General features: G+C 51.0%; 2 protein-coding genes across 2 annotated transcripts; one reads left to right on the top strand and one right to left on the bottom strand.

Annotated features, from left to right (window-relative positions):
* Positions 1 to 4696: 4696 nt before the first annotated feature.
* LOC135995539 (olfactory receptor 14A16-like) lies at positions 4697 to 7616 on the bottom strand. Its single transcript, XM_065646916.1, has 2 exons — positions 7570 to 7616; positions 4697 to 5651 (listed from the first exon to the last, which is right to left on the bottom strand). Exons 1-2 carry the CDS (start codon positions 7614 to 7616, stop codon positions 4697 to 4699), a joined length of 1002 nt encoding a protein of 333 aa, XP_065502988.1.
* Positions 7617 to 17877: 10261 nt separating this feature from the next.
* LOC135995621 (olfactory receptor 14J1-like) lies at positions 17878 to 18810 on the top strand. Its single transcript, XM_065647073.1, has one exon. It carries the CDS (start codon positions 17878 to 17880, stop codon positions 18808 to 18810), a length of 933 nt encoding a protein of 310 aa, XP_065503145.1.
* Positions 18811 to 24001: the final 5191 nt, after the last annotated feature.

The following is a 24001-nucleotide window of genomic DNA, read 5'->3' as shown; positions in this document are numbered from 1 at the left end:
TAAAATGCTTTTTCTGAACCCACGGGTTTCGCCCTTCCCTTTGGTTATCTTCTTTATCCCACTTGGTCAGTTGGGGGAGTACATGAGCAGCTGTTGTGGTCTTAGCTGCTGACTGGGGTAAAACTATGACAGGGAAGAAGAGTAGTAGCTCAAGAACTCTTGAAAATCACTTCCCAAGATGATGGCACTATTTTTTTATCTTTTTTTTTTTTTTGAGTGGGAAAGAGCATGAGAAAGGAAAACCATCAGGAACTGCAGCTCTGGAGGTCCAGAGTGGACCTCAGGGTAAAGAAATGTCATTCTGAGCACTGGGCTGTGCTCATTCAGAGGAACCCTGGATCAGCCATGGCTTTGTGTTTCAGGGAACAGCTTGGGGGGGATGGAGAGACAACAGCACAGATGGGGACACACTGGGATGAGAACAAGGTGGAGAAGTGCATGGGGTGTCTGCAGCCTGTGGGGAAACAGCCACAGGCCTGGGACAGTGTAGGATGGACTGTGGTGGAGATGGCCCAGGATGATGCTGGATGTCCCTGAAAGACCCAAGGTCTTTGTCCCCTCGGCTATGGCTGATGTCCCTGCCACCGAGGCCTAAGAGGAGACACATCGTTGTCATGCCCATGGCACCCCATCGCCTCCTTGCACCCCCCAGGGAGGCCAGGAAGTGTCACACCATTGTCCTTCACTGGGCATTGCACTCTCCACATCCCCAGGAAGAGCCCTGAGACACACGTGAGGGACAGGATCTCCCTTCCTAGAGGCAGGGGCTCAAGGCTTGGCCATTCTCCTTCATCAAACAAACCAAGGGTTTGTGCTGATGCACTTTGCCTTTGCCTGATGGAACCACAGCCTCCAATTATCTGCTCTAACGAGCCCCTGGGGAAGCTTTGTCAGTAACAGCCCTCAGTGGGGCCCATTAATGCTTCAAGGTACTTTGGAGTTTGCTTCTGACTTGGACTTCTTGAGGAGATTCTTCAGTCTGTCCTTGGTATCTGAGGTTCGTGGACTCAGCACCAAATACGCCATGGGGCTCATTAAAACACAGAAAGCCCTAACGAGCAATGTTTCTTTCTGTAATTTTCTGCAAATATTCAAGACTTGTAGAACTAATTGGAGAAGTTTCAATGGGACACTTACTGATGAAGATTTCAAAGAAGATTTCATAAAGGAGGGTTTTTTCTTTCAAGGGTATTTTCTATCATTTTTCAGCATATAGAAGAAGTTACAACAGCATTCTACAATGGACATTGATCCAGAGGGTCTCCTGAAGACATCTGGACAGGCAGGAGAACACTCCCTTGAGGCTGGACACTGTATGGACACCCTTGCTGCTCACCCCCCACCCCCATCTGCCAGTTCCCTCATTGGCCACCAGACACTTGCATCACTTTTCCTCACATCAGACTTCTCCACTGAGCTCTGCAGGTGGATGCTGCAGCTCCTGTACACCAGCATCCACCCGCTCTCCTGTGTAAACACTACGCAATAAACGCTAAAACACTTCCCTCAACTGTGTGTGTAAGCTGGATCTAACGAGATCCACCATCCACAACTGACATCCACACAAGAACTGGTTTAGACAGAAAGATAGGAAAGGATAGATAGAAACACAATTAACATGCTGACTAACAGGTTAATTGGATCTCTGAAGAATGGGGCAAGTTTGTAACTCCCTGAAGCTCAAAGCAGAAACCAGAGAGTTGAGAGGCAACTGAATGACCAAAGAGCAAGTGGAGGACGAAACCTGACAGCACTGGGAACGGGGAATGTCCAGACAGTCTGCTGCAAAGTTGTCCTTTGACATGGACATTTAATCAGGAGAGGTGGAAACTTCCTGAGTGACGAGGGAGATGAAATAATAGAGTGTTGGTAATAGAAGTACAGGAGAAGACCAATATTTCTTTTCCTACCCTTAGTATACTTCCCAGTAATTCACTTTTTTGCCTTTTATTTTTTTTAGTTAATATGTTAAAAAAACCCAAACCACAACCAAAACCACATAAACAAACAAACAAACCCCCAAAAATCAAAAAACAAAAATAAAAAGTACGCCTTTCCAGGCAGACATCAGTCATCAGTTGTCTCACCATAAAGAGCCAGTGCCATTTTGGAAGACCCAGTGTACCTGAGGTGCTGGCCTGGGATTGGCATCTGTCACAGAGGACCTGGGGGAGACCAGAGCACCTTGCAATGCAGGTGGAGCCTGGGCAGGGGTTCCTGGGCCTGGGGCATCTACACTGGCATCAGGTGTTTGTGTCCCTGTAGCTGAAGACATTTGTGTCCTAAATCCATTCCCAGTTCTGGAAAACTCTTTCCTTTTCAAAGAAAAGAACCCCCCGCAAAGACTTAGGGGGAAAAAAAAAAAAAAAAAGGAAAAGAAAAAATTTTAATATGTACAAAACTAATGTGTAACATGTAAAAAAGTAATATGGAAAAAGCTTTTAAGCTAAAAGCTTTTTAAAGCTTATCTGTGTAGCTGAAGACATGTGTGACCTCTATCCATTTTTAGTTCTGGAAAACACTTTACTTTTGAAGAAAAGAAAACCCCCAAAGACTTAAAAAAAAAAAAAGTATGTTGACACCTTTCTTTGCTTTGAAACTTTGTCTTCAGTTCTTATTAATTTTCATTGACATTAACTGACATCTGATGGGCCTGCAGGAATTAAGGCAAGATCATTTTTTGTCTTCATAGCACCCCATGCCCTCTAAACCTTCCCTGCCCAGGACTCCTCACGCTTTGCCCAGAGCGAGTCACACTGAGGTGCTGACTGGTTCACTGGTTGAGATGTTAGTTTAGATGGTCACCTACAGCACAGGTGGATTCATGGCCCATAATCGTCTGCTCTGCTCCAGTTAGAAACAGAGCCCAACATCACAATGGGATCATAAGAGAACTGAGGCTGAAGGGACTTCAGGAGTCTGCAGTCCAACCTGTCAGAAACTGGGTCAGACCAAGGTGTTCAAGCCTTCAATCAGAGATTGAAAACCCACAAGGACAGAGGCTGCAGAGACTCTCTGGGTGACCTGAGATGGCACTTGGCTGAGCTCCTGGGGAAAAAAAAAATTTCCTTATGTCCTGGCTGAACCTGTCCTCTTTCACCTTCCACCCATTCTCTTTTGTTCTTCTACCACACACCATGGTGAAGAGCCTGGCTGTGTGTTCTCCATCACCTCCTCGTTGGTACTGACGGGCTGTGATGAGGTCCCTGCCAGCCTTCCCTTCTCTGGGCTGCACAAGCCCGGCTCCCTCAGCCTCTCCCCACAGGCAAAGTGCTCCAGTCCTTGGCTGTCCCCAGGGCCCTCTGCTCAACCCACTCCATCTGGCCAATATCTTTCCTGAATTGGGATCTGAGATCTGGATGGAGTATTCCAGAGAATCCCTTCCCTCCATCTCCTGGCCGTGCTCCTGGTGGCACAGCCCAGGGTGCTCCTGGCCTCCCGCGCACCAGGGCACACGCTGCCTCCTGCCCAGCTCCCTGCCCACCCAGACCTTTCCCACAGAGCTGCTCGCAGCCAGGCAGCCCCAGCCTGTGCCATTGCCAGGGTGAGTCCCCTGCAGGGGCAGACGCTGGTATTTGTCCTGCTGGGGTTTCCTGAGGTTCCTGCCAAGACGTGCTCTCCTCCTTGAACCCCTTCACTGAGCACAGAGGCCTGGGAGGGTGTTCCAGTAAAGACCCAGGCACAGAAGGCATTGAGTCCCTCAGCCCCAGCATCACTCTCTGCTGTTATTAAATGGCCTCACAGGGAACCTCACCCATAAACCTGGGGTGAGCAGCCAGTGCTGGAAATGGCCCAGGAGAGATGCCCAGTGGCTGGGGGGTGACAAAGGCCCTGGGCCACCTTCCTGGTCTGTCCATGTCACCAAGGGCACAGAACAGCCTCCTCTCTCCTGCACCTGCATGTCTTGATCCCTCTCACAATCCTTGGCTCTGCACCACAACCCCTGGTGTGAGTCTTCACCCTGCGTGGTCATGCAGCATGAGATACATGCTGATGTTTTTCTCTCCCAGGTCCTTTCCAGCCCATCCCAACTCCCTCGAGTCTCTCCCACCTCCCCTGCCCTCTCTCCACCATCAACACCCTCTCCCCAGCAAAGCCCAGTCGGGGCTGGTCCCTCACCAGTGCCCACTGCAGGTGCTCTGGGCAGTCACCCCACAGCCTCTGCCCCTCTGAAGGGCACAGCAGCTCCTGGGGCTCCGAGAGGAGCCACCCCAGAGGTGGGTGAACATGCACGACAAAAGGAAAAGGAGGCACCTGTGTCCTTTGTTCTCCTCTCCAGCAGATCCTGAGAGGTCTGCAGCCCCTCCAGGCCATCCCCTCTCTCCAGGCCAGCAGAAAAGCCCTGGCCCTTAAGGTCCTCAAGACCTCTTACTGCTCCAGGCACACGCTGGTGCATCCAGGAAGGTGTTTTCATTTCCTGTTCATTCTAGCTATGCTGAGGATGGACCTCAGACTGAAAAAAAAAAAAAAAAGCTGTTGTAGGTTCATTTATTTCACTCAAATACAATGAGAAACTCCTCATTTACACAAACTGTCTCAGTCACACAAGATGTGAGGATACTTAATGGGATGTCTAGTGACATTACTTTGAAGACATCATCATATGAGGAAAAGGAAAAAAAATATAGCAAAGGAAAGACAAACTCAGCCTGTCATGACATACACTGGGAGCAATTTTCAGAGAGAATTAAGCAGCCTATGGCTGCTGAAAACATCCAGTCATCAGCTTCCTAAGAGCATCCTTGAGCTCCTGGTTCCTCAAGCTGTAGATGAGGGGGTTCAATGTCGGAGGTACCACTGAGTACAGAACAGACACCACCAGATCCAGGGATGGGGAGGAGATGGAGTGGTGTTTTAGGTAGGCAAATGCACCAGTGCTGATAAACAGGGAGATCACAGCCAGGTGAGGGAGGCACGTGGAAAAGGCTTTGTGCCGTCCCTGCTCAGAGGGGATTCTCAGCACAGCCCTGAAGATCTGCACATAGGACAGCAGGATGAAAATAAAACTTCCCAAAACCAGAAAACCACTGAAAGCAAGAAGCCCAAATTCCCTGAGGTAGGAGTGTGAGCAGGAGAGCTTGAGGATCTGGGGGATTTCACAGAAGAACTGGTCCAGGGCATTGCCCTTGCACAGTGGCAGTGAAAATGTATTAGTTTTGTGCATCCCAGCATAGACAAACCCACTGGCCCAGGCAGCTGCTGCCATGTGGACACAAGCTCTGCTGCCCAGGAGGGTCCCGTAGTGCAGGGGTTTGCAGACGGCAACGTAACGGTCATAGGACATGACAGTGACAAGGGCACACTCTGCTGATATTGCAAATAAAAGGAAAAAGACCTGAGAAACACATCCTGTGTAAGAGATGTCCCTGGTGTCCCAGAGGGAATTGGCCTTGGATTTGGGGACAGTGGTGGAGATGCAGCCCAAGTCGAGGAAGAAGAGGTTGAAAAGAAAGAAGTACATGGGGGTGTGCAGGTGCTGGTCACAGGCTATGGTGGTGATGATGAGGCCGTTGCCCAGGAGGGCAGCCAGGTAGATGCCCAGGAAGAGCCAGAAGTGCAAGAGCTGCAGCTCCCGTGTGTCTGTGAACGCCAGGAGGAGGAACTGGGTGATGGAGCTGCTGTTGGACACTTGCTGCCGATGGGCATGGACACTGTCAGAGGAGGGAATGAAAGCGACACATTAGCGGAAACTTCTCTGAGCAAAATCAAAGCCATTTCTCACACACCCTCCCCTGCTCCACACCCCTTGTCCTTTTCCAGACCTTCCTTCAGCTCCGTGGCTGAGCCCTGGGTGGTGCTGGCTGGAGGTGCCGTGAGGAGCAGGGCCTGTGCCCGCTGGCTGCCCAGGAGTCAGCCCTGCTCTGCAGCAGGGGGTCATGGCAACGGGGGCAGGGGCCAGTCCTGGGGTTCAGCTTTGTCAGATGGAACCACAAGATGTCTCACCCTTACCTAAGGTCTCAGCATCTCACGTTTAGCCCAAGACACACATGGCACATTGCACAAACCCGACAGCATTTTCTCTGCTGTAGCAACTCTGCGTTTCTCTGTGTGCCTTTCAGAAAACACAAAGATGCTGTAGGACAGGTTTGCATCCTGGAGCAAAGCTCCCAGCTTGGAAGGACACCTGAAGGATATGTCCAAGTGTTGTAATGACGGCATTTGATTCAGGGAGATTCAGCTCATTCTGCAGCCCCACAGACTGCATTGCCCACACCCCACAGGGCAGAGGAAAGCTGGGACATGTGTTCCCATGGACACACCTGCAGGAAAGGACCCACAAGATCAGGCTGTGACTGCAGCTGAAACTCCCATCCCCAGAGAGCCTGACAGCAAGAACGAGCTCACAACAACAGTGGCCCAGAGCAGTGGAGCAAGAAGGAAAATGCGGTGAGGGTGGGTGTGAGAGAGGCCAGGGCAGAGGCAGCCGGGCACTCAGACAGCGTCACCCTTCCCCAGCTGTGCAGCCACCTCCCACATACCAGCATTGCCGGGCAGCTGCTCTCAGCCCCTGTGCTCTGCAGAGGGAACTGGAGCTCTGGCTGCACAGGAGCTGCTTCATGCCTTGGAGCCCCCGGCCCTGAGGGCAGAGGCTTTTCTGGGTGGGAGAGGAGGTGAGGGGGCTGCTCAGAGGAGGGATCGGCACTGTGGGGGATCACAGGGAGTTTTCTGTGTTTTGCCTCCTATAACAATTCCGGGTTTAGTTGCCTCTAATTTCTGATCATTTCCCTGCTGCCTGGAGATTCTCCCCCTGGGAGGTCTTGCCATGTGTCATGTCTTTTCCCTGTCAGTGCTCACATACTCCATCACACCCTCTGTGCCCTCACCCTGGCTCTACAGATGCCCTGCCTGTTGCAGGGCACTGCCTGGGGGCATCTTCCTGTTTGCAGCTTGGAAAACAAGACAAATCAGACTAAAGCTGAGGGGTCCAGCAAAGGTGATGCAGGTGCTGCCCACAGCCAGAGGAGTGGTGAAGGGATGTTATGAGCCTTCTGGCAGATGTACTCATCACTCAAAGTTGCAGTTCAGTATTCTCAGTGACTTCTTTAAGCATGAGGGCTCATTTTCTTTTTATCCTTTTGTGCACCTCCCAACCTTTGGGACAGGAAAATGAAAAGAAAGGCTCAGGAAAGCATCTTACCTGTCTGGTAATCCTTGCATTGATCTTCTTGAGGCATCTACTTGGAAAAAGTCCTGGGGGTGATCTGGAGCTGTGAGCAGCCCTGACCCACACAGCTCCCTCTCCACAGCACAAGATCCCTTCCTGCCCTCATAGGGGTCGCTCCTTCCTCCCACAGCTTCTCCCCTCAGTGTCATGGGGATCTCCCTGGGCAGGCTGAGCACTGACCCTGGCAGGCGGCAGAGTCCCTGTCCCGGCACAGCCATGGGGTGAAGGGACTCTGATCTGCAGGACAGCCCTGGAAACACCTGCATGCTCACCCGGCTTCACAGCTGTTCAATATTGCTTGAACAAGAGGCCCCTCCTTACAGATCCCACAAACTGTGCCTGTGCTAACTTTAGGAGATGCCTCCAGGATGTACAGCTGCATTGCCCTGCACCCAGAGACTTACCATGGCAAGGGCTGCAAAGATTTCTCCTCCAGTGAGCTCTCAGTCATCCTCCCAGTCCTGACCACCTTCAAGGTCTCTCTGCCTCGCTCATCTCCCTGAGATCCCCAGGCAGAGCCCTCAGCCCTGCTGCGCTTTGCAGAGGAGCTGCTCCTGGGCAGAGCTGTCTCTCTGCAGCGCTGCCGCTTGCCATGAGCTCCCTCTGTCCCAGGAGCCCAGCCCAGCTCAGCAGCACAGGAACAGCCCAAGGCGCTTTAATGACCCCTCTGGTGGCTTTGGCGTTGAGTCCATGAACCTCAGACACAGAGAGGAAGTTGAAGAAACCTCTCAAGAAGTCAAAGTCAGATTCAAACTCCAAAGTTTCTTATAATGTTAATGGGTCCCACTGAGGAACACTACTGAGGAACTGACCCCAGTGTCTGGTTAGAGAAGAAAACTGGAGGCAAAGATGACAGGTCAGGAAAAACAAGGTGAAGGTCTCTCTGATGATCAGGAAACCTGGTTGTGTTTCATTAACGAAAGGGCCAAGCCCTGACCCCCAACCCTGGGAAGGCAGATCCTGTCCCTCCCATGTTGCAAAGGGCTCTTCCTGAGACAGTGTGATGTGGGGCTGTGCAAGGCCAAGGGCAGGACTATGGTCCGACACCTCCCAGGTTCCTGGCTGGGGACAAGGAGGCCATGAGGCCCCTGTACTTTAAGGACAAGGTGTCTCCTCACAGGCATCAGAGGTGGAGACAACAGCCATAGCTGAGGGGAGAAGGAGCTCATGTCTGTTGGGGGCTTTCAGCCTCTTTACATCCCTTGATCATCTCCACAACAGCCTGTGCTATGCTGTGGCATCCCCTGCACCTCTTTCCCTGCAGGCTGGAGACATCCCCCCTGCTGCCCCACCTTGCTCTTGTCTGAGCATCTTCCTTCCTTTGCTGATCTCTCTCTGTCCTCCCCAGCTGTTCCTTGAAGCACAAAGCCTTGGGCTGATGCAGACTCCCTCTGGGTGACCTGCTCCACCACAGCACTGCCCTTCCAGTCACATTCCTTCCTCCACATGTCCAGCCAGAACCTCCCCAGTTGCACTTTGTGGTGCTATTTCTTTCTCAAGCTCTTTCCCACTATGAAGAAAACCTCCACCATCTCTGAAACCACCCTTCAAGCACTCTCAGGCTCCTCCTACACTGCTGCAGCCTCCCCAGCGCTGCTGGACCAAAGCAGCCCAGGTCCCTCAGCATCCCACACCATGTGCACAAGGTCCTGAACCCTGCCTTGGCAGAGCCCTACACTCTCCAGTTCCTCCCTAGCTCTCCAAACTGGGAAGCCGCACACTGGCACACACCTGTGTGTGGGGTCACACCAGTGCTGAACTGAATGGGATGAGAACTCCAGGTGTCTGGGTCCCCACGCTCCTCCTCATGCAGCCCCGTGTGTAGCTGCCTTGTTCACGGTGAGCGTGCAGCACGGGCTTGTGTGGTGGCCCTTGTAGTGCCCAGGCCCTTCTCCTCAGGGTCACTGCTCAGCGTGTCAGGTCCTGCTCTGTCCTGATGGATGGGGTTCTTCTCCTACCCCGATAAAGCTTTTTCAGAGCTTTGTGATGGCGGAATCCCAGATTTTCTCAAGGTCTGGACCCTCCTTGGAGTGAAGCTCCATTTGTGGTCAGCTCTTGATGTTTGCATGCAGATGGCTTATCCTGATGAGAGTGTCTCTCCAAAGATAACAGCATGAGGAGTTTCAGGGCACTACAAACAGCCCCTCCTGGAGAAACTGGGGGGTCTTGGGGGTCTGGTTCTCATCATGCCAGAGGTCTGGACTCCGAGGGGAAGTTGCCCTTTATGTGAGGGAGCAGCAGGAATGTGTGGAGTTCTGCCTGGGGACAGAGAATATCAGCTCAGAGCTGAGGAGTCAGCATGAGAGGGCAGAACAACATGGGCAATGTTGTGGTGGGTGGACATCAGCTACAGACTCACTGATGAGGAAGAGGAATTAGATGAGGACTCCTTCAGACAAGTGAAAGAAGCCTCATGTTTGGAGGGCCGTTTCCTCACAGCAGACTTACGATATCTCAATATCTGCAAGGTACCAGCCATGCAGAAGGTGTTTGGACCTCATTGAAAACATCTTCTTGATACGGGTGACTGAAGACTCAGTGAGGTGAGGTGCCCTGTGGGACTTCCCACCTACAAACCAGAAAGAGTTGGTCAGGGATGAGAAAGTAGAGCTGAGGCTCCTGGAAGAAGATAGCAAGGCAAAGAGCACGATTTCAGGAGAGGAGCCTACTTGGGTCCCATGGGATATGACCTTGGTGTCTATAGTGTTTTGTCTCTCACATTTTTTCCCTCCTCTCTCCCACCAGCTGTTGTGCAGTGTTTTTTACCCATTCTCAAATACAATATCACAGAGGTGCTGTCAGCATCACTGAGTGTCTCAGATTTGTCAAGGAGTGGGTCCATCTTGGTGCCAGCTGAAATCAGCTCTGTCTGACATCGGTCAAACTCCTGTTGTTTTCTCCGAGAGGTGACAAGTGTAGCACAGCCACACTCAGCCTGGTTCCAAGACTTGACCATGCAAATCCAATACAGGGTGACAACGTGTTGGATTTTACAAACTCCTTGACCATGAAGAAGAAATGGGAAAGATGTTCTATCAGCAACCAGAGGAAGTCTCCAGTCAATGAGCAGGTTCCTATGGGGAACTGTAATTGCCCTGGCATTCACTGGCCAGGCAAAGCGGCAGGTGCCAACAGTCCAGAGGATCTTGGGCCAAGTTCTTAACATGTCTGCCTGGTGGGCCAACAAGGGTGATGCTCACCAGGATCTGGAACTGGCAAACAAGGCAGAGCTGGTCGAGGATGTGAACATCAGTGTCCACCTTGGCTGGTGTGAGCAGGAAACAGTGGGGTCCCAGGCACCAGAGGGGAGGGAGGAAGGCCAGCAGCAGAGCACAGGCTGGTGGGCTCCAGAGGAGAAGACTTTGACATGACTGGGGGCGCTGATAGAGGTGGTGCCAGGGAAGCAGCTCTGAAGGCTGAAGGAGCTCAGGAAATCTGACAGGCCTTACAGGACAGCCTGCTCTAAGAATGGGAATGATCTCTCTGAGTACCTACGAGAAGTAGCATTTATCTTGTGAGGCTGCTTGTCTGAACTGACGGAGCTCCAGGGGAAAAAGGCAACACACAGGAGGTGGGAGCATGTCGAGCTGTAAAGGAGGAATTTAGAAACGTTTTCCATTGATGTGGCGATGATGCCACAGCTGCCCTGGACTTGAAACCTGCAGGGGAGGCTGAGGGCAGCCAGATGAGCTGACACTGCTTCCCTACAGTAAAATAACCGACCAGGGTAACATGGACCTGCTGCTGAACTTTGTAAGAGTAGAAGCAGACAGGACTGAGGTACTTCACAGCTTCTTTGCCTCCATCTTCACCAGCAAGGTCTCCTGGGGCTTTGTTCCTGAAGGCAGGAGTCTGGAGAACACCCAGGAGTGGATGGGGCTCAAGTCAGGGGTTACTTGAGCAAACTCAGACACCATTACAGAAAAGGAAATGGGTCATTTCACCAGCTCCCTGAACACAAGTATCGCTGTGCTGTGGCACCTGAGATTCCCAGGAACACCCACCTCTTGGTCCAGAGGAGTGTGATTCCTCTTGAGCTGTCCTGGCCTGTCTCCTCACTCACGAGGTGATTCAGGCACCCACTTTTCTGACATCTTCAATCTTCATCAGGAGACGCTCCAGATCAATATGAACAGGAGACTGCTGAGACCACCTGTTCTGGAAAGGGAGGGAAGGGTGAGCAGGGAAGGAAACAGAAGAAATACTGGTTTATTGCTGTTTATTATGGAAATGCTCTCTGTTTGGCTGTTCCTGAAATCTCCCTAATCACCCACACCAGACTTGAAGCCTTTTGGAAAATGATGCAGAGAGGATTGCCATGAAAGGGCATTTTAGATATTAGTGAGCCCTCTGGTGCCGTGATCCTGAACTGCAGCTACTGAAAGAATGAACAAAGCTCTAAGGAAGTGAAAGGCAGAAGCAAACCCCAAGGTTCTGAGGGTGTTTGGGACCCCACGAAGGGCCATCACTGACACAGCTGTGAAGGAAACAACCAGTCGAGGTCCCTGTCCCTGGAGGCTGGTGAAGGAAAGACTAGGAGGCACTGGTTACAGGTGGTGAGGGCAATGTGGAGGTGGCTCTGGTGCCATGTCAGCCCTTGATGCTTGTTTATACCCAGAATGGCTGAGACCTGACCCCTGGGACCTTGCAAATTTTTCTCAAATGTTTTTCAAGGCTTTGCCTGTGGACAGTGTTTTGTGTTTTGGGGGTGGGTTTTATGTCAGGTGCTGTTGCTTTAACTGCAAGGCTCTGGTTTTCTGTGGAGTTGGAAATGCCTGTGAGTTCCTCACAACTCATCCAGCTTCTTTCATAGACCTGGCAATGGTCACCAGTCACCTCAATGTCCCAGTCCCAAACTTGCTTGAACCCTCTATTTGTAGCTGTACCCCATCACTCCAGGATGTTCAAGCATCTACCAGGTTCATGGATGGTTCCTGAGGACCATCCAAGTGTGGGCAGTGTAAGAGAGGAGCAGAGCAAGGTCAGCTCATGGGCCATGACTGAGCACAGCCACCCCCAGCAGCGGCCACTCCCCATCTCCCAGGCACAGCCATGCCCACAAGATGGAAATGTCACTACCATACACGATTAGCCCAAGAGAGGCCTTTCTTCCTTCCATATTCCCAGGAAAATCTTCCTCCTATTCCTCCTCCACCTGCACACGTCAACTGCTTTCCATTTCGGGGCTCAGACATGGCTGTAAGGGTTCACTAAAGCCATCGGCCATCTCATTGTTTCTCCCTGACATGCCCTGACCCTCTCCCACACCTACACATGGCCAGTCACGGCCGCTCAGGGTCTCCTGCTCCTCAGAAGAGGCCTTGAGCTTCTTGGTTCTTCCTGGTGCTTATTATAAACTTCCTCGCTCTCTCCAGAGCCCATGCTGAGCTTTCTTGTCCATAACAGCCCCTTTATGACCATGTGTTACGAAATGATTGTGTTTTTATGATCATTTGTGCAGAAAGGGCAGTCACAGGAAATCACCAATTACACAAAAACAGATGCCGAGTGAAATGCCATGAAGACCTGATGAGTTACCCCTGTGTCTGTGTCTCTCCTGGAAGGAATCTGTCCCGAGAATGCAATGCAGCCTCTGCCACTCTCTGGAGAGGCAAATGAGCAGTGTCCATGGCACCTGGGGAGGAACAGGGTGACTTTTGCCAGGCCACCCGTCATCTGAACCACTTAGGGGCTACCACAGATGCAGAGTACTATTTTACAGATATGTAAATATAAGCATGTTAAACTTTTTTTTTTTTCTTTAAAAACTGGCATTCCTTGATAAATTACAAAAACATTTGAAGGACTTTTCATGCCTTTTAACATGATTATCCACAGAAGGCCCACCAGCTTTGCGTCTCAGGAAACTGGATGCCAGAGTTCAAGGGAAGGATGGTTTGGGCTCTGTCCTGGGATCTGGGAAACTGGAACGTGCTCCCATCTCCCCAACACCCTGCCCTCCTCAGTGAGGGCTGTGAGACATCCTGCCAGTGAGGTCTGAATTCACAGTCATGACAAGTATCTTATGTCTAACTGCAGCCAATGGTGTCCTGCCAGCTCAGGATTGGAGCTTCCATTCCTGGAGGCATTTAAAAGATGTGGAGATGTGGCGCTTAGGGATATGGTTCAGTGGTGGACTTGGCACTGTTTGATTTACGGTTGGACTCCATGTTCTTAAGGGTCTTTTCCAGCCTAAATGATTCTATGATGCCATTATTCTGTGATTTGGGTGGAAACCATTTCAATTCCCATCACCTCCAGCTTCCCTCAGAGGCTGCTGTTGTGTGGCACAACTGTCCTGGCTCTCCCGGCAGACTGGACACGGGTTTGGTGCCTGCATTGGAATTTTTCCTCTTCCTGGGGTAAAAGACTGTTGAGGAGAGATGGCTGTAGAGATTTGGGTCACAGAGGTTTGAAACAATCCTTTCAAATTCTGAGCAGTCCGAGCTTTGTAGCCGAGGGACAACAGAGATGCTCTCAAGGATGTTTTAGAAGAGTGGTACTACCAACTAATAGCAGTAACAGGGAACTCCTTATTCTCACTGGTGATGATGATGAACTAAAGATGTTTAATTTCATTCCTAGCAGTCATTCTTGCTTTTCAAAACAGCTGCTACACCTTAGTAGTTGTGTCTTGAAAGATGTTCTTAGAACAATGCTTTTTCTCTCACTTTTTTTTTTGTTTTTAATCATTTAATGAGTACACATCTTGGACAGAATTACCCCAAAATCATCCTTCTTTCATAACTTTTCTCCTTTTTTTTTTTTTTTTTCCTGTTGTGAGGTGGAGGTGGCATAGGAGAATAGTTTCATTTTTAGCCAAAGAAGGCCAAGGAGCAGATGCCAGCTCACTGCAAAGGCACAAAGGAATCCAGAATCTTTATGTGGTGTCCACTGACACACACTTACACCTGCATTTCCAGTCTCTGAAGTCCCAACTGTGCAGCGGAGACTGGAGTTCTGAGCTCCCTTCATCTGCCCTGCGTGACACGTCAGATGAAACTACCCCAGTCAAATAGTTGGTTTTGATTCTCTTCACAGCCCGAAGCACCACATGGGTCAGGAGACAAGCCAGACAAGGAGCTGGTCAAGAGCCTCGTCTCCATTTCTGTAACAATGGCTTTGCTGCCTGGCTGATGTGCAGACTCTGTACACGGATGCTGACACCTGTTGAGCAACCTGCTCTGAAAGGATCAACAAGGTGGGCATGACGACAGCAAAAAAAGATGACGCTGGGTTGGGGCAAATGAAAAGGGATGCACAAGATGTGGTCAGGACTGTTTGGGGGCACTTGTAAAGCAGCCCTGGACCTCATGTGAATTACTTCTGTGGTCAGAGAGATCCTGAGAGCTCTACCTCAATTGAAAACATGAAGGGGAAGGAAGGACAGCATTATTCAGGCTGTATGAGACCTCGGGAGGTGTCTTGACCAACCTCCTGCTCAAAGCAGGGTCAGACCAGATTACTCAGGGCTTTATCCAAAAACATCTTGGACACTTGGGTAGAGTGAATGCGCACTCCTGGGAAACAGCTTCCAGTGCTTGACTGTCCTCATGACTGGGAAGTTTCTCCCTTTCTATAGCACCTTTCCAAGCCCAACTATCCAGATTGTTTTTACCCATCTACTTACACACCAATGCAGATCCTATTATCCTTCCTTGGACACAAGAATATTGTGGGGGATGGTGCTGAATGCCTTGCTGACTGCCAGGTAACAGACCACCACTGCTCTCCCCACATCGTGCAACCCTGTCCTTTCCTCACAGAAAGCAAAGAGGATGGACAGACACAACCTACCCTGGGTAAACCCCGTCACCTTCTCTTCCAGACACCCAGAAATGGGGTCCCAGTGGCCATGTTCTGGGGCACAGCCCTTAGTTCCCCTGCTCACCCATTGGCCATTTTTGAAAAGTGCACACAATGTGTGAGAACTGCCAGTGGTCAGGGAGTCCCCCCAGTCTCCATGAGCTTTCCAAGATGGGGAAGAGTGGCCTCACTGTGACATGGTCCTGCTGTCTCAGCTCCTGGGATGCTGCCCCTCCTGTCCCATAGACTGGAAAGGATTGTGTTAGCTCCAGTGACCCCTGACTTGATCTCCATCCACTGCTGGTTGTTCTGCCTCCAGTCACAGAGTCCAGAGAGACCTTGCTGGTGAAGATGGAGGACAAGGGACACAGAGACTACCAATTCTTACCCTGATTAAATTCATCAATGGCCACACGTTATCTTTGTTTCTCATTTAACTGGTCCTGAAGTAGTAACAGCTCATCATGAGGCTCTTGAATTGCCTTACAGGTCTAGCCTCCAGGCTGTTCTTGGAGGCTGCTGTCCTTGAAGACCAGATGAACTAACTTCTGCCACCCTGCCTTGCAAGTTTATTCCGTCCGTGTCACAGCTCTGTCTGCAACACTGACAGCTCCAGCTCAGCCAATCAGGTCCCTGGCTGAGGACATTGCCTCCCATCTGGGCTGAACCACGCCAGCTGTGGATCCAGCCCAGCTCTGACCTGCCCCAAGGAAACCTGGTACCAAGTGTCCAAGAGCCCATGTGTATGGGAATGTAGCGGAAGATTTGGCGAGGAGGTTAGTTAAATGTAAATACGCTCAAGTGACTTGTACCTGTCTGTAGGAAAAGCACATACATCACGCTAATTGTTTTACTGACCTTGTGTGCTTGATGAGTAGAACGTCTGTGTTAGATAACATAGGCCTGTGAGAAACTCTAGGAACCTTATCACTATGTCTGAGATTCCTGCTTTGTTGTGAGAAAGAGCAGGAGGCTGCGCCTGCCTGAAGCCTTGAAATACAGGGAAGCTCAGCAGGCCCAGTGATCTTCCAGCAGGGCTGAACTTAACAGGGCCTGCGTCCCCGCTTGAGTCAGCTCTGCCTGGGACAAGAAAAGATGATTCTCATACCAATTTATTTTTTAATACAAAGAACACAATGCTGGAAAGAAGTGTCTCTGCAGACGAGAGAGGATCAAGATCAGTGATTACTTGAGGTTGTCTCAAAGAACGTGCCCCTGGAGCCCCAGGGACTACTGGAGGGAGCCCAGAGGAGCCAGAGAAAGGGACATCATGGGCTGCTCCTGTGCTGCTGAGCTGGGCTGGGCTCCTGGGACAGAGGGAGCTCATGGCAAGCGGCAGTGCTGCAGAGAGACAGCTCTGCCCAGGAGCAGCTCCTCTGCAAAGCGCAGCAGGGCTGAGGGCTCTGCCTGCAGCACCGAGGGGACAGGAGCCAGGCACAGAGAGGGGAAACACAGTCTGGAGTGGGAGGACAGAGGAGAGCTCACTTGGAGAAAAATCTTCACAGATATTAAGCCTGTGGCTGCAGGGCATGCATCTGCAAATCTTGGTAGGATCTCAGAAAGCTGTCACATTGCAGAGCCTGCAAGAGATGTAAGTACAACTCTCAGAGATTCTCTGATCAGAGGAGAAGGATGTGCTGCAGAGCAGGGATTGCCTTCTGCACTGTCAGAGTGACAAGACATGAATGCTGCATTCTCCCAAGGATGGCTGTGGGGTGTAAATGCAAATGTGCAGGCAGGGGTGGCCAGGGCTGTCCTGCAGAGCAGGGTCCCTGCACCCCAGGGCTGTGCCGGGGCAGGGACTCTGCCGCCTGCCAGGGTCAGCGCTCAGCCTGCCCGGGGAGATCCCAGCAACACTGAGGGGAGAAGCTGTGGGGGGAAGGAGCGACCCCTGGCAGGGGAGGGTCCTTCTGCTGCTTGGTTACAGATATTACTCTTAAGATAAGAAGCTTTCCCATGTCTGTCCTTTCAGTTTCCTATTCCAAGGCTAGTGGAAAGGCAGGTGTAGGAAAGGATAAATGCAAAATGAGCTCTCAAGTTTTAACAAGTCACTGAGACTCCTGAACTGCAACTCTGATTAATCAGCATATCTGCCAGAAGCCTCAGAACATCCCTTCACCCACTCCTCTGCCCATGGACAGCAGCAGCACCACATCTGCTGAACCCATCAGCTTTAGTCTGACCTGTCCTTTTTTCCAACCTGCAAACCTCTGCTCTCAGCAGTGCCTGGTGGCTTTTCATGGAAACATGGCAGTGTGATCAGCCTCCATCTCAGCAAGGTGCCAGCCCAGGGCAGCTGGAGCAAGACAGAGGTACAGAGCAGCTGCCCTCACTCTGCACTGACCCACAGGCATTCTCTTGCCTTGCAGGACTTGCTCTGTTCTCCCTGAATGCAGGAGAAATGCTGAGGGTTTATGACACCCAAGAACACTCTCCAGGGGAATTTCAGGATTGGACTAGATGATCTTTCAAGGTCCGTTCCACTGCCTAACATTCTGTGATTCTGTGAAGCTTTAAAAAACCCAAACATTTCAAATTTCATTTTACCGTCCTGTTTCATTCTTGGTGATAGTGCAGATGCTGACAGGCTCTTCTTCAGCATCAGCAGTTTCAGGTGACAACTTTGAACCCCAGGACTGGCCCCTGCCCCCCATTCCATGACCCCTGCTGCAGAGCAGGGCTGACTCCTGGGCAGCCAGCGGGCACAGGCCCTGCTCCTCACGGCACCTCCAGCCAGCAGCACCCAGGGCTCAGCCACGGAGCTGAAGGAAGGTCTGGGAAAGGACAAGGGGGTGTGGAGCAGGGGAGGGTGTGTGAGAAATGGCTTTGATTTTGCTCAGAGAAGTCTCCCCTAACGTGTTACTTTCATTACCTCCTCTGACAGTGTCCATGCCCAGAGGCAGCAAATGTCCAACAGCAGCTCCATCACCCAGTTCCTCCTCCTGGCATTCACAGACACACGGGAGCTGCAGCTCTTGCACTTCTGGCTCTTCCTGGGCATCTACCTGGCTGCCCTCCTGGGCAACGGCCTCATCATCACCACCATAGCCTGTGACCAGCACCTGCACACCCCCATGTACTTCTTCCTGCTCAACCTCGCCCTCCTCGACCTGGGCTCCATCTCCACCATTCTCCCCAAATCTACGGCAAACTCCCTCTGGGACACCAGGGCCATCTCCTACGCAGGATGTGCTGCACAGATCTTTTTCTCTATCTTCTTGTTCACAGCAGAGTATTCTATGCTTACCATCATGTCCTACGACCGCTACGTTGCCATCTGCAAACCCCTGCACTATGGGACCCTCCTGGGCAGCAGAGCTTGTGTCCACATGGCAGCAGCTGCCTGGGCCACTGGGTTTCTCACTGCTCTGCTGCACGCGGTCAGTACATTTTCACTGCCGCTCTGCAAGGGCAATGCCCTGGACCAGTTCTTCTGTGAAATCCCCCAGATCCTCAAGCTCTCCTGCTCAGATGCCTACATCAGGGAAGTTTGGCTTCTTGTAGTTAGTGTCTGTTTAACTTTTGGCTGTTTTGTTTTCATTGTGGTGTCCTATGTGCAGATCTTCAGGGCCGTGCTGAGGATCCCCTCTGAGCAGGGACGGCACAAAGCCTTTTCCACGTGCCTCCCTCACCTGGCCGTGGTCTCCCTGTTTGTTATCACCACCATGTTTGTCTACCTGAAGCCCCCCTCCATCTCTTCCCCATCCCTGGATCTGGTGGTGTCTGTCCTGTACACAGTGGTGCCTCCAGCAGTGAACCCCCTCATCTACAGCATGAGGAACCAGGAGCTCAAGGATGCCCTGTGGAAACTCATATCTTATTGTTTTCTGAAGCAATAAACTGCCCATCTGCTTCTACATAAGACTTTTAATGTAGCTAATTGCAGGCCCAGCCTGTCATCTGCATTTTCTGTTATTGGTTGGTTTTTTGGTTTTTTATTGTGATAATGTTGTCATGCCCGTTCTAATTCTCTCTCTGCTTTTCTTTTATAGCCACTGCCTGTGTAAATGAGGAGCCGTGCTCGTCTTGTCTCCTAAACAAAATAAACATTCCTGTAGTAACTTGTTTTTCACTATATCCTTCCTCTAAGGCCTTTTTGGAGGTTCAGGGAAAATTCCTGTGTGCATGGGAGGAGGGGAAAAGAGTCCAGCCTGGCAGCACTGCCAGGGAGCACCAGCGCTTGGCCTTCCAGAGCTGTTCTCGTTCCACTCCCACACTCTCCTTCTCATCCCTTGTGTTGGTGCAAGGCCTGAGTGCTCTGGCAGCCTGGTCACCGTCCTGCTCTGTGTGAGTCCTGTGAGCGCAGGCAGGGACAGGCAATGGGCACTTGAGTGACAGAGGTGGCCTCAGAACAGCCTTTCCAGCTGGCAAGGTGATCTCCTATGGACAGGGCCTGAAGGTTTATCTCTTCCTACAAAGTTTCTCTCAAGAACATTCCCATTACAGTGGCTGACAGATTGAAAAAGTGAAAAACTGTAGGCCTGCAGGTTTGGGGCATTCAGCAGTGTCCTCTAACAGCCAGGCCTCCTGCCAGAGACCTGCAGGACCAGCAGAGCAGGGTCTGGGCTCTGCCCCTGTGCACTGGACACCCCGTGGAAGCTGCCCCAGGGCAATTGTCATGGACTGGCCCTCACAGCCACCATTTCCAGCCCTGGGCTGTCACACCAGCTTGGAGAATTTGTTCCTGAATGAGCAGGTCAGCAGTCCATGTTTGCATTGTACAGAGGAGAAGAGAGCATGCACATCATGTACGTGAGCAGAAATGCCATCAGCTATTCTTTGGAGTGCCTTGAAGGCCTCTGAGACAGACAGTCTCTCAAGGTCACATCATGTTGGGAATAACAGCCCATGGGAAACCACCTGAATGCAGCACTGGGATGTGCTTCCTTGAACTGAGGTCCCCATGTCCATTCCTCATGACGTGGGACATCTCAGATGAGTGCAGAGCAGGGGGACACACCACAGGGCTGAGGTGTCTCCTGTCCCTTGGGAGTGGCAACAGGAGGCCAGAGAGACACTGTGACTCCTGCCTCTGTGTGTGAAAGGGACAGACTCTGTCTATGAGCATCCCTGGGTGCATAAGGAGTCCATGAGGCCAGCTGAGAGATGGGCACCTGACAGAACCCTGACATTTGTGCGTGTGACTCCAGGAACAAACCCCACTGGCCCAGTGTGACTCATCTCAGCTGCCTTGGACAGGCAAATTGCAAGTGCTGCTGTCTGCTACGTCACCTTTGACCATGATGCGGGATTGTGCTCTCATGAGAACAGTAAAATCAGAAGTTCTGGGATCCTTGGAAGAGGCAAACCTCAAACCCATCTTCGTGAAGAGCAGTAACAAGAACTGGGAGAATTACAAGCTGGCCAGCCTACCTCTATCCCTGGGAAGGGGATGGGACACGTCCTCCTGCAGCCATTTCTAGGAATGTGAAGGACAAGGAAGGGATTGCTGAACCAAAATGTGCAAGGGAAAGAAAGGCATGTTGTGTACAGGGAGTTTGCAAGACGTCAGACATGGTCTCCTTCTGGCCAGAGTGGTGCTGACTGGGCTGAAGAAGTGGATGCTGAGTGGGAAGCTGGGTGAACCATGAAGCCCAAATATCATCAGTGGTACAAAGTCCTCTGTGCAGCCAGTTACTAGTGTCACCTGGGAAGGTACCTCTTCCAAAGTGCCCACAGGCTCTACCCAGGAAGAGGCCTTGGAGACGGGTTGTCATGTCCATCCCACCCGAGTACATGATGGGACAGCAGCAGGAACAAGGTTGTGTCTATCAGAGAAGCTGAAACGCCAGCATCAGTCTTGGGATTTAGGAGCTCATGGTGAGGTTCCTTCTCTCTGGGCAGCTGAAAGACCACAAGAAGCCTAACAGGCAGGACTCCCTGCTTGAAGGGTAAGTTCTGGAATGATTGAGGTTTCCTTGGTATATGGGAAAGAGCAGGAGAGAGAAAAAAGTCACAAAGTGCAACTTGGAAGGTAGAGACTGGACAGCAGGAGGAAGAAATGTCCCTAGAAGGGCAGTGCCGTGGTGCAAGAGGTCACCCAGAGGGAGCTGGATCAGCCCATGGTTTGTGTTCCAAAGAACAGCCAGTGAGGGTGCAGACACATCAGTGAAGGTACAGAAATGCTGGGGTGAGAGCAGGTGGGGAAGAGAGATGGGTGTCTACAGCCTGCAGGGAAAGAGGGGCAGGTGTAGGACCATGTAGAACAGCCTGTGGTTGAGATGGCAAAGGGTGCTGGCAAGGCTGGAAGGCACCAACACAACCCAGGTCTCTGTCCCCTTGGCCATGGCAGTTGTCTCTGCCACTGAGGCCTAGGAGAAGACATGTTGTCCCAATGGTGCTGGGGCCTCGTTGTCTCCTTGCAGGCGCATGGGGAAGCTGGAGGTTGTTGTACCAGTGTTGTCCTTCCCTCGGCCTTGCACACCCACATCCCACGGTCCCAGCAAGAGCCCTGAGCCATGTGTGAACGACAGGATCCCCCTCCCCATTGCCTGGAGGTCAGGGCTTCTCCTTTCTGCTTCAGAAAGCAAACCAAGGGGTTTCTGAGCATCAGAGCCACCTGCACAGGGCCTTGGCCTCCCTGTCATCACAGCCTCCAATTATCTGCTCTAACGAGTCTCTGGGGAGGCTTTGTCAGGAACAGCCCTCAGTGGGGCCCATTAATGCTTCAAGGAACTTTGGGGTTTGCTTTTGCCTTTGGCTCCTTGAGAGCTTTGTTGAGTCTCTTCTGAGTAACTGATGTTCATGAGCCTCATATACTCCATGGGCTCACTAAAATTCTCCAAGCCCTCACAAGCCGTGTCTCTTCCATCATTTTCTTCAAGTATTGAAGAATTATAGAGCTCATTAGAGAGGTTTCAGGGGGGTAGGTAAAGAGGACATTTTGAATGAGCACTAGGGAGAAGTGAGAGAAGAATGGGATCCCATGGATACTGGTGCAGAGTGTCTCCTGAGGAGGTTGGACAGGTGGGAAAAGCAGTCCCTTGAGGCCAGACACGGGATGGACACCCTTGCTCCTCACCTCTCCAACTTCCGTGTTTGGCTCATTGGCCCCCTGGGAGTTACATCACTTTTCTTTACATCAGATTCTCCACTCAAGTTTGCACCTGATTGTTACAGCTTCTCTCCATGAATTACTTCATGCTTTCCTTAGAGATCTGGATTTAAATAGGCACAAAGAAGCTTTTTTAATTGGCAAAAGCAAAAAAGATAATGAGAAAGAAAACACAACAGAACATAACGAAGAATAAAATATACTCTGTCGTTAGTTTAAGCAACTTCCAGTGAGGTCCATCACCACAACTGAAGAGTTGCCTACAGGGAGTATGAGAGCAATTGCTGAAAGACACTTCAGCTTTACCTGCCTGAAGCTCAAAGCAGGGAGAGAGGTGAGAGAGATCTGAAAGAGCGAAGAGTGAGAGGAGAAGAAACTCTGGAGAACAGTGTAAAGTGCAAATGTCCAGACAGGCTTCTGAAGACTTGACTGCAGACGTGGGTTGAATAAGGACAGGTAGAAACACCTGGATGTTCAGGGGGATTAAATACACAGTATCATAGGCAGAGTTCTGGAAATACAAGCACAGGGTAACTACGATATTTCTTCTCCTGCAATTCATACATATTGTAAAAATCCATATTTTGGCAGGATAGAAAATCATGGACATTTTATTTTGAACATTGAATCATGTCAGCTGATGAGTGAGTTGTGGTTTTATATTTTTTGTTTGTTTTTTGAAGAACTGAGAGCAGTTGTCATGTTTTCAGGCAGAGCTCCATGGTCTGACCATAAGGCCCCAGTGCAAACCTCCAGAGGCCCCAGTGTACCTGAGGTATCTGCCTGGGACTGGCAATTAGCAGACAGGGCTGATAAAGCCCTGTCGCTTCCATCATGTACATCTGGTCTTCAACACTTGTACGCTTAATTAGATAAGTTTCAAGCGTGGAGTGAAGGAGGAAGGTACAGAAGGAGCACTTAGAAGAAGTGACAGGAGAATTCTCCCATTGATACTGATGCAGAGTGTCCCCTGAGGAGGTGTGGACAGGAAGGAGCAGCAGTCTGCCTGAGGTCCATCACTGTATGGAGAACCTGCTCCTCACCTCCCCAACCCCGCCATGTCTCTCTGTACACTTGACTGTGTTAGTGGAAATCATTCATCCATATGACACACATAAGGTTTAGATCCCTCCCAGAGATCTCCTCATCTCCCCAGTTAGCCCAGAAAGAGACAAACACACACACGCACAAATGGGTCTGGGATGGACTATTCTTGAGCTCGAACATCACAGAGTCATAGAATATCTCGACTTAGAAGATCCCCATTAGGATCAATGAGTCCAGCTCCCCGCTGCTCGCATGACCACATAACACTAAACCACGAGACAAAGAGCATCGTCCAGTCACTCCTTGACCTCTGACGGGCTGGGAGCCGTGACCACTTCCCTGGGGAGCCTGTTCCAGTGACCGACCACCCTCCAGTGAAGAACTTCCTCCTAATGTCCAGTCTGAACATCCCCTGACGCAGCCTCATTCCATTTCCACCTGTCCTGTTCTCACTGGTCACCTGAGACAGGACATTGGCCCCTCACCTCTGCTGCCTCTCTGAGGAAGGTGCAGACTGTGATGAGGGCTGTCTTGATTTTGGTTAAAACAAGACTAATTCTCTTTTAGTGAATTTTCCTTTCAGCTTAAGCTCTTCTAAGTAACTGCATATTTCTGCAGTTGGATGCATGTTTTTCAAACACGGTCTGCTCCAGAGCTGACAACGGCCAATATTGACAGTTTTACTGAGCTAACAGTAGGGCTGGTATGCAGAAGAGGCCTAGGACTAGATCTTATTGCTATAGCAGCCAACATCACTGGTGAATCTCTTATGTCCCTTAAGTGAGGGGGTTGTACTTGCAGGGAGGGGTGGACAGAACAAGTGACGCCAATTGAAAACTGAGTTGTTCCATGCCATCCACGTCATGCACAGCTTAAAGCTGGGAGATCACAAGGGTCTCAGGCTCTTGGTCCATGGCTGGCATCTCAAG

Source organism: Caloenas nicobarica, chromosome 17 (assembly GCF_036013445.1).
Source record: "Caloenas nicobarica isolate bCalNic1 chromosome 17, bCalNic1.hap1, whole genome shotgun sequence".
NCBI lineage: Eukaryota > Metazoa > Chordata > Aves > Columbiformes > Columbidae > Caloenas > Caloenas nicobarica.
The sequence above is the reverse complement of the archived record's forward strand: the minus strand, read 5'-3'. Positions and strand labels throughout refer to the sequence as shown.